This window comes from Paramormyrops kingsleyae, chromosome 24 (assembly GCF_048594095.1).
Source record: "Paramormyrops kingsleyae isolate MSU_618 chromosome 24, PKINGS_0.4, whole genome shotgun sequence".
NCBI lineage: Eukaryota > Metazoa > Chordata > Actinopteri > Osteoglossiformes > Mormyridae > Paramormyrops > Paramormyrops kingsleyae.
The window spans coordinates 11,895,710-11,905,795 of record NC_132820.1 but is presented as its reverse complement, the minus strand read 5'-3'; the positions used below and the strand labels follow the sequence as shown (position 1 = coordinate 11,905,795).

Below are 10,086 nucleotides of genomic sequence, written 5' to 3'. Positions count from 1 at the left end.
CCCTGTATACTCGCTGGATTTAGGCTGGGCTTTGGTCATTTTACGTAGGCTAATCAGTATCAGTTTTGGTGTTTTATTATAGGCTACAGTTTGAAAGGTAAATCATGGAAAGTTTATTAGATATTTTGTTTTTCTTCGCTCTTATGAATTGGGAGGAAACAAGAGACCTTATTTTTTATTGCTGCATGTGAAGTACCAGTAGTTAGCGGTATACAGTGAGGTCAATAGCAGGTCAATAACTTGCGGTTAGTGTGTGTTGACTTCGGTGTGTCACTGTCTCAAATAAAGTAACATAATACTCCAACGCTGTACGGTGATAACCCCATAGTATCACGGTTATTTAATCAACAGTTGTCATGAGAAAACATCCAGTCGTTTTGTATATGCGATGTAAAAAGACGTGATGTCTAAAATATTGGACGCTTCCCCTGATTTCAGATGCGGAGGTCTGAGGGAGTTTTGGGCGGGCGAGGGATCCCCCCCAGGGACACTCTGTTATCGATGTTTTCTTCACTTTCCTAGCAAAAGTTGATGGACGGCTGTGTGTGTGTGTTTGTGTGGATTAGGTGTATATTACATTGTGATAAAAACACAATGTGATCAAATCTTGTTATTTTGCCATTGTGGGGACCATTTTCAGGTCCCCAGAAAGATCTATGTATGCAATGAAAAAACTAAGAATGCCCTAAGTATCGTATTTTGTTTGATTACTTATGGTTAAGGTTAAGGCTGGGTAGGGGTTAATGTCATCATGTTGGGATTATAGTTTACCCCATAGAAATTAATAGAGTCCTCAAAAAGATATAACTACAAACGTGTGTGTGTGTGTGTGTGTGCGGGCGCGCGCGCGTGCGTGTGTGTGTGGGTGGGTGTGTAGCTGACACGGAATACTTTGTTCCGACACTTCTTAGGCTGCCAGGGTCATGAGCCGCTATGGGTCACCGCGACCGTAACTGGGCAAGCCGTATGGTATACTGAATAACAATATTTACTCGACCTGTATCCAGAAACCCATGCACGTGAATAATTATGTCAGATGTAGAGCAGATGACAAGAGATAAACAGGCTGCCCTTTTTAAAACCGCATTGGGTTAACCTGGGCTGACAAGGTGAAGAATGACGTCGAATCTTACCAAAGTTATGTCACCGAGTCACCGCTATCATTAGCCTTTATTTCTGACGCTGGTTTAATAAATGCCCCGTGAGTTAGAAAAGAAAAACTCGCTAGATTGTGTTCAGTTTGGTGAGGATGTTCGACTCTGCAGAGTTATTCTTGACATTGACCGTCTGCGGTTATCCCGCTGGTTCAGTATATCAAGCGATCGTTATCTGCAGCCCGGCTGGTCCGAGCAAAGGGCGCTTCGTAAAGACACGAAACGTCTCTGACCCGGGAGTGAATTGGGAAATCTCTGGCGAGTCCAGGGGCACAGGACACCCAGATCGGAGGAACCATTCAGAACTGGAAGGTGACAGGTAACGACAAAAACCTCACTGACCTCAATGACAACTCTTACTACTCACATTTAAGAGCTCCACATCGAGCGGCAATAATTTACTCAACCGTGCGAGCTGATGTCCAGTAATGATTAACTGTATCTAGTCTGAACACTTTGCCCTGCTCTGCTTTAATAGGACAATGATCAGAACATTTATTTCAAATGCAGTCATAAAAGTTACTTAGTGGCAAATTCTATTTTAAATTTTTACTGAAATATATTCATATGGAATTAGTTAAGACGATCCTGTTTTGCCGCTTTTCGGAGATGATGTGTTTAGAATGTCGCATCATTCTAAAATGTAATTGATCATTTTTCTATCTTCCATTCAGGAATCCTATATAAACGGGACATTTATTTTAGAAATATTCACTCTTGTTTCACTTATTCAGAGATTAAAGTTCCCAACCCGACAACTTCTCTGTCAATCTCCTCGCATTAAACACTACACACCTTCACGTGATTAAACGTAAAACACACTTTTATTGCTAATTTTTATTCCTAGTCCCACTTCATTTCAAATTAATTCGGGTGTGGCGGCGCATTATAGCTATCAGATATTTTATCGATTTCATATACAACATCTATGACACCTCTATCGTCTGTGTCATTTATGTCGGCAGGAAAGCAACGTCCACGTTGTCCGAAATAGGTCTATGGCAGCTGTGAGGCGTTTGTGGACGTCCAGGTCTGAAGAGGTGCGACTCCCTTTCTCGGTTACGCTTTTATGTGGGCCAGTCTATCTTGGGACCCCCCGTCATCATTCTCCCTAGAACGTTAAACGTAAAGACCGATAGAGCCTCTGGTATGTCACTTTTTATTGCGAATTTCTCCTTTTCCGTAGGTTGTAGAGATGGACGGATGGGTAGACTTCATACAGAAAGTCAGTGTGCTGCAGTGGGTTCTAACCTTCCTGTTTATGGGTGAGTGCCACACCTACCCATCTGAGCACAAGTGTACTTAGTCGCGAGACCTATTCCCGTTACTATAGCGTTCATTAACAGTATCTGGATAGACTTTATGTTATGTGGTACAAACTTGTTTATACAAGTTGGGTTTGCTGAGCAAGACTTAAACCATGGCTAATCCACCATGGGTCACTAACGTAACCTCTTCAGGTGCGTTCTTCACCCTACTGACCATCTACCTGCTGTTTACCTCGCTGTGGCTCCTCCCCACTGCCTACCTGCTGTGGATGGTGCTGGACTGGAGCACCCCAGAAAGAGGTAGGTGACTCTCTGACTCTCTCTCTCTCTCTCTCACCCTGTCTCCTGTGCCTGGACATTGACTGTCACACACATACAAACCCCCTGATCCCTAGGATTCCATTCAAGCATTAGTTATCTGTTCAGATTCCATCTTATCAGTCTAAGGCTTCCTGCTCATATAGCTTTATACAGACCTTATTCTCCATCACCTCCCTGCTAAGCACAGTCAGCCCGGCACTGTCACTCAGTAGGATGGTATTCCATGCCTGTGACTGAACGGTTGCTGGTGTAAATCCCAGGGTCAGTAGCCTGGGGCCTTGGCCCCTTGAGCAAGGCCCGCAATCCCTAATTGCTCCAAGGACGCTGCACGCCGGCTTGACCTGTGGTGTACCCCCTCCGAACTTGCTGTCTCGCGTCTCGTGGGGAGCGAGACTAGATAGGCGAAAACACAATATTCCCATGGGGACCGATGAATTACCACAAAAATCGAAAATGAAGAAACCAGTGTGCTCATTGTGCTATGCTTTCTGGGTCCACCAGGGAGCAGACAGAGTGACTGGGTGCGAAAATGGCAAGTGTGGAGGCACTTTAAGAACTACTTCCCTGTGAAGGTAACCCAAGATGGGCGGCGGCTTGTAGAAAGGGCGTGTCTTTTCATCACCATGTGATCACTGGTAATCACATGACCATTCCCCTAAACTCTCTCTATTCTGTTTGTCTTGCTCCTTCTCTTAATCTTATGCCTTTAATCTCTCCCACACCTCTCTGATAAATTTCTGCTTCATGCTAACCCCCACCCCCCTCCAAAAAAAAAAAAAAACAAGCTGGTGAAGACCACAGAACTGAGCCCCAGTAAGAACTACATCCTGGGCTCTCACCCCCACGGGATTATGTGTGTGGGGGCCTTCTGCTGCTTCAGCACTGGATACGGCGGATTCTCCGAGGCCTTCCCAGGCCTGCGGGCCAACCTGGCCATCTTGGCGGGGCTCTTCCGCCTGCCGATCTTCCGGGAGTACCTGATGAGTGCAGGTGAGGGATGGCTTCTGGGCCCGAACTGCAGGGGGCGCTGGAGGGGAGATTGGGGACAGCCTGTATGCGGCTGAAGCTGAAGCAGATTGTGTGTCTGGGGCCATCTTGAGCATTTTGGCTGAAGCTCTGAAAAATTTGAGTTAATCTCGAGTCTGAAGGGTGTGCAAAAAAAAAGACCATTTTCCCTCCCAAATTAAAAAAGACAAACTATACAAAACAGATGAGTGAGATCTCCATGCCAACCTGCTCATCCTGCTTCTTTCAATCCCCCTGTCTCTGCTCTCTCCTCTCTCCCTACCTCTTCCCTATGCAGGCATGTGCCCAGTGAGCAAGCCCAGCCTAGAGCACCTCCTCTCCAGGCGTGGCCAAGGGAATGCCGTGGTGATAGTGACAGGGGGCGCTGCTGAGTCACTGGACTCTGCCCCAGGTATCAACATTGTGGTCATGAAGCAGAGGAAAGGCTTTGTCCGGCTGGCCCTGGAATACGGGTGAGGGCTACATTAACCCGACTGCGTTAGCTCAATGGCGTTAACCCAGTGACGTTACACCACAGCAGGGGTCTCCAACTCCGGTCCTGGAGAGCTACTATCCAGTAGGTTTTCTATCCTACTTGGCTTCTGATGAGCCACACCTGCTCCTGGTATTTACCTGAGAACTAGTGTGGCTCATCAGAAGCCAGGTAGGATAGAAAACTTACTGGATAGTAAACCTCCAGGACCGGAGTTGGAGACCCCTGCACCACAGCATTACTTTAATGACGTTACCCCAACAATGTTACACCAATGACATTACATCGATGATGTTAACCCAACAATGTTACACCAATGACATTTTATCAATGATGTGAACCCAATAGTATTACACAATGTTACACCAACAAAGTTAACCCAATAACGTTACACAAATGTTACACTAATGATGTTAACCCAACAGCATTACACCAACGTTACACCAGGGACCTTAACCCAACAACGTTACACAAACGCTACATCAACATTAAAAAGATCTTCCCTTGAGTTGCTGCCCCCCCCCCACAGGGCTGACCTGGTGCCGGTGTACTCCTTTGGAGAGAATGAGCTCTTCAAGCAGGTGGTCTTCCCTGAGGGCAGCATGGCACGCAGCCTGCAGACAATCTTCAAGAAGCTCATAGGCTTTGCCCCGTGCCTCTTCATGGGCCAGAGCTGGGGCCTGGTGCCATACAAGAGGCCTGTCACCACCGTGGGTCAGTATCCTGCCGCTTGCCTTGGGGGGGGGGGGGGGGGGGGGCATTACTGGTGAAGCTTGCCATGGGTGTGACTGCCATCTATTTCTTCACCCTCCCTAACCCTGGCCGCTCTTCCCCAGTGGGGGGCCCAATCCCTGTGCCCAGGCGGCCTTCACCCCCTGAGGAGATGGTGGATCACTACCACAGCCTCTACATGGAGGCCCTCACCAAGCTCTTCCACGAACATAAGGTCAGCTGTGGCCTGTCAGAGTCACATGACCTACGCATCATCTAGCAGTTCGTTGAACGCTTTTGTGGAAACGGGAGCAACCGCACCGGAAACGGTGCTCTGATACAGCAGATGGGTACCTGCCAGATGAGACCCAACCAGGAGGCACCAGCTATAAAAACCACCAGCCAATGTGGCTGAAAGACTATTTAGAAATCTAATAAATATTCCTATTGCTCACATATTGCAGTTAACTGATTCTGCCACTGGGTGTCATTGTTTCACCTATTTTGTTCAGGTCAAAAGTTCTGATAAACTAACTTCCAGTCCTTGGTGTGAGAGCTGCTGTTCGAAAGTCTAAAGCCCCGGCAGTCATATGTTTACGGAATACAGAGAGATGTTCATGTCGGAGTGGAGCACAAGTTGGGCTGTCTGGCCCCACCCACAGTCTCCCACTGACCAATAGATCGTTAGTACACTGTAAGAGGGAGGGGCTTACATCATCATAACATGAAGCACTGCACAGCGGGGGTCCTCATTTCTATCATTTCTTCATCCTGGGGCCCTTTACTCAGAATAATAATTTACTCAGCTTATAATTATTAAAGAAAGGTTAAAAAAAATGGCTAAATTAGGTCTGGCAAGAATTCGAGTTGTATGCTGTAAAATTTTTAGGCAAAATGTCCATTTGAATGTTAAACGTAAATGTAAAATAGTGGCACAAACGGTAGAATGTCAAAGTCAATGGGCCAATCAGGACTATTATTCTGAGTATAAATAATCATTCACAAATAACCAGGCAAGATCGAAAACAAAACCACTGAGCTGCACGGGACAACATTCTGATCAAAACTAAAATATATTCTGTAAATATTATATAATGCGAAACCACTTTGAACCACGTTCGAAGGTCTGCTGCAGTCTGGATATTATGCACGCACTTTCATATTTTGAAATATGTTTTATTTAGCAAATTAACATTTACGTCAACATGCGGTTTCGGAGTGCAGCATTATTATTAAAATGAGCATAAAGCAGAAAATAATGCCATTTGCATGTTCAGGCAGAAAAATAGCAGCATGTTCCATTCTGCCACCCCCCCCACCCCCCGATGCATCACTATTGCAGGTATTTTTCACCATTACGGACAGACTTGGACGGCTTGATGCAGCCCATGGCCTCTCAGCTCAACTGATCTCACAGCCAACGTGTCATCATGACTGATGACCAAATGACTAAGAATTCAACTCATATTTCAATATTAAAACAGTGTCCGGTTTCACACCAGGGTTTCCAAGGTGTTAAACGTGACATTGTGAATGGATCAGAAACACAAATCCAACAGACTAGCGAGTTTACGGGCCGACGCATTGTCAGATCACCCATGAGGTACAGGACTTAAATTGATATTTAAAAAGCCCTACAAATGTGGGCAAAGGGTGTTAAAATTGCTAACAACTGACATCAGTTAAAAGGTGACAGTTAAATAAGCTCATCCTGGGTAAAATAAAGTCTCTCCAGGGATCTCCTCAGTGGCTCCCTCTGGTGGCCAAACACACTCATCTCCTTTGGCTGACCCCCTCTGGCCTTCATCCAGCAGCAGGTGCATTCAGGAGCTGGCCCTTCTGTTCGTTTCCGGAACTTTCTTGTGCTGCAGTGGTTAGGGTCCCTGGTAGTGGGGGGGGTTTTAGCTATCCCACACCCGGCGGCCGCCTCAGCCCACCAGGCGTCCTCATAGCGTCCATTTGAGACACCTGTTATGGACACAGGAACCATGAGTGACCCACATGGACAGAGTTACATGCCAGCTAAGGAGAGACAGTAGAGGAATCTGAACTGATCAACTCTTCTTACCACTATGCTCATAAAACAGGCCGCTGTTCCTACACTACTGCCCCCCCCCCATAAAAAAAAACCACACAGACACACAAAACCGTGTTCCAGATATGCGGCGTCATATTTTCTGTTCCTCGTTTTAGGTGCTGCTTTGCCATCATGTTTTTCTGGTAGCAGGTAGAAATCCCGTTTCCAAAAATGCCGGTAAAAAGCAAATAAAAACAGAATGTAATGATTTGGAAATCATATAAACTCATATTTAACTGAAAATAGAACTAAGATAACATATCAAATGTGGGGGAAAAAATGGTTTTATGCAAATATCTGCTCAATTTGCATTTGATGCCAGCAAAACATTTTTAAAAAAGTTGGGACAGGGGCAACAACAGCCTGAAAAAGGTGTGTGACGCTAAAACAAAACACCTGGCTGAATGTCTCCCAACTAATTAGGTTAATTGGCAGCTGGTCAGTAAGGTGATTGGGTTTGAAAAGAGCCTCCCAGAGAGGCAGAGTTTCTATTTGCATGGGGAAATAATGCAACAATTTAAGAAAAATGTTCCTCAATGTAATATTGCATATATTTGATATGTTTTCTTAATCCTCTTTTCAATTAAATGTGGGTTTATATGATTTGTTTTTATTTACATTTTACACAGCATCCCCAACTTTCTTGGAAACTGTGTCATATTCAGTAGCTGGTCAGTAAATTTTAATTATTTTAATTTGTCAGCATCATATAACTCTGAAGAACCGCATTCACATTATTTTTTATTAGTTCTGAAGGTTGCAATTTTGAATTAGAGCTCCCCCCAGCTCAACCTCCCCCCACTGTCTTTCTTTCCCCCCTCCAGTGCCCCACCCCCACCCGCAATTCCCTTGTGCCCCACAGCTTAAATACCTCTGCTCTAATTGGTCGCCAAATGAACCAAGACAGAGGTGGAGAATTATGGATTAAATGAAAATTGTTTTACTGGGAAAACAGAGCAAGTGTGCAGCGTCACCTCACACGTGTGACCGCCGGACTCAATTACCCACAAACCTCGGAGGCATCAATAATAGCTACGGGAACACAAGTAGCCCAAAACAGTGCTGATTACAGCTTTAACGTAACACATACTCCAACTGTCCTGATCTCACCAGCGGTTTACAAGGGGTTAGTGGAGTGAGAGATTAAACGTCTCAGTCCGCCAGGTGGGCTCGGCCAGTACCTGGTCTCCTGGTGTGTGCCCAGGCAGCGGACGCAGCAATAGCGCACCCCGCAGGACACGCAGGTGTATGACGACGGGAAGCCACACACGGTGCAGAAGTGGCGCTGAGGCAGCTTGGAGGGCTCCGCACATGCCGTCAGGTAGTTGGGACCCTCACTCACGCTCAGGTTCTGGGGGGTGGGAGTGGAATGTGAGAGGCAGGACAGGGGACAGGGAGACTCAGGCAAGGAGGAGGGTGAGGAGATAAAGGGGGTCCCCAGGGTTGCTCCATCTCTCACCTCCTCCTCCAGCAAGGCTTGGAAGTTCTTCCTGAACCTCAGCTTGAAGTGATCTCCACGAGTCTTCTTTCTTTTTTTACCTAAGGAAAAAGAGGGTGGGGATGTAGGAGGTGTGTCAGATCACTGTGGAGGGGGGGAGGGGGTAGTAATCAGAGCATGCCCCTGGCCTCTGCCTGTAAGACCGGACGCACCTGACTCGTTGTTGTCGTCGAACTGCGGTAGCCGCTTGGCCAGCTGCGGCAGGCTGGCATGCGGGTCGTCCTGAAAGTTGTCCTTCTCCAAGGCTTCCAGCTGCCGGCTGAGGCGGCGCTGGCGCGTGGCGCGGTCCAGCACGCGCCGCTGGCCAGGGTCCTGCGAGCGGACTGGGGGGGGGATACAAATGAAAATGAACCCGGAATGACACAGTAAACCGACCGGACTCAGGGGAATGGCACATTCAGACAGGGTCACTGCCCAGGCTGACCGCATCCTGATGCCTAAGCGGCGTAGTGCTCAGTGATCCGTGAGCAAAATAATCTCTATTCCCAGTACAATCCGCACCTCCAGCTTAACCACACCGCTACTGTAATAAATACAGTACCAGTTAATCTGCGATGACTGTCCAATGTCATGCTAAATTTGGCATTATTTTGTGACTTAAACATAGTACAAACACGTATCACAGCATCACAACCCAAGCAGCGGCTAAATAGATTTCTATAACCTATCGGATTGAGTTGGAAGGAAGAAAAAAGACTTTTGATGTATTTAGCGTTCTAAAACATATTCTTGCAATATTTCGACCACGAACAAGCCCAACAAACGTCGCATTTGTTTGAAAGATTTAGAACGCCATACCCGACGTCTTCTTCTCCACCATTTTCGGGGACGGTTTCTACGGCGGCCGCAGGTGGGCAGTCCGAACAAATTAAAAAGCGCGTTTCCGCTTAACCTAGCCCGTAGCAGGGCGGTTTCCGCAACATCATTTGCTGAAACACTGTGTATTAACTAAGAAGTATTGAAAATAGGAGTGAATGCCGTTATTTTTGTGCATGACGTTTTTATCAACTGCGTGTGACCCAGATATTTTGGAACGTTTTTCGAGCAAATACGTGACGCTGGTCTCAATCAAGTGCGAACAGAACCGCCAGTGCACTTTGCGTTACCTCACAGCAGGTGGGGCTCCTACTCACCCGCTTATTAAACGCTCGGTAAATGCACCCACGAGGAAATAAATTGAAAACAAGCGCGTACATAAAATATATTAGAGAAAAAAAAAAGAATTTCCAAGTCGGCACAGAAGGTGGCGATGCAGTTAAGGGCCCGGCTTTTTAATCAATGAGATGCAAGTTCAAGTCCCAAGGGGAGGCATGATATTGCATCAGGGAACAAAAAATTCACATATGTAAATAATAAAAATCCTTTTATTATGTCAATTAACTATTTTAATTCTGAAGCTTTGTGGAGGTCATTTGTAGTTCAGATTGTGACACACAGGGGAGTTCGGAAGGTAATTGTTCTGCCCTGGAACTCAGTTACAATGTCTACCTGCCGACTTCGCTCTGCCCCCTGGTGTTTAAGTCACAGACGTGCAGCTCGCACAGGGCATCACTAACTGA

General features: G+C 46.5%; 2 protein-coding genes across 2 annotated transcripts; one reads left to right on the top strand and one right to left on the bottom strand.

The window, feature by feature from the left end:
• Positions 1-1,122: 1,122 nt before the first annotated feature.
• mogat3b (monoacylglycerol O-acyltransferase 3b) lies at positions 1,123-5,348 on the top strand. Its single transcript, XM_023844826.2, has 9 exons — positions 1,123-1,473; positions 2,120-2,194; positions 2,341-2,419; positions 2,615-2,722; positions 3,245-3,315; positions 3,529-3,733; positions 4,047-4,221; positions 4,771-4,955; positions 5,078-5,348. The coding sequence occupies exons 2-9, from the start codon at positions 2,153-2,155 to the stop codon at positions 5,230-5,232; spliced, it is 1,020 nt and encodes a 339-aa protein (XP_023700594.2). The 5' UTR covers positions 1,123-1,473; positions 2,120-2,152; the 3' UTR covers positions 5,233-5,348.
• Positions 5,349-6,107: 759 nt separating this feature from the next.
• Positions 6,108-9,475, bottom strand: znhit1 (zinc finger, HIT-type containing 1). The gene is made up of 5 exons (XM_023844847.2): positions 9,326-9,475; positions 8,680-8,850; positions 8,489-8,568; positions 8,211-8,380; positions 6,108-6,920 (listed from the first exon to the last, which is right to left on the bottom strand). The coding sequence occupies exons 1-5, from the start codon at positions 9,345-9,347 to the stop codon at positions 6,899-6,901; spliced, it is 465 nt and encodes a 154-aa protein (XP_023700615.1). The 5' UTR covers positions 9,348-9,475; the 3' UTR covers positions 6,108-6,898.
• Between the last annotated feature and the right edge of the window lie 611 nt (positions 9,476-10,086).

Excerpts from the sequence above, each read along its gene's own strand:
- mogat3b (XM_023844826.2), top strand. The coding sequence starts at position 2,153 with ATGGCAGCTGTGAGGCGTTTGTGGACGTCCAGGTCTGAAGAG. Across the intron at positions 2,420-2,614 it reads TCTAACCTTCCTGTTTATGG|GTGCGTTCTTCACCCTACTG; the intron begins GTGAGTGCCACA and ends TAACCTCTTCAG. Across the intron at positions 4,222-4,770 it reads CGGCTGGCCCTGGAATACGG|GGCTGACCTGGTGCCGGTGT; the intron begins GTGAGGGCTACA and ends CCCCCCCCACAG.
- znhit1 (XM_023844847.2), bottom strand. The coding sequence starts at position 9,347 with ATGGTGGAGAAGAAGACGTCGG. Across the intron at positions 8,851-9,325 it reads GGTGGAGAAGAAGACGTCGG|TCCGCTCGCAGGACCCTGGC; the intron begins GTATGGCGTTCT and ends TCCCCCCCCCAG. Across the intron at positions 8,381-8,488 it reads AAGCCTTGCTGGAGGAGGAG|AACCTGAGCGTGAGTGAGGG; the intron begins GTGAGAGATGGA and ends CCCACCCCCCAG.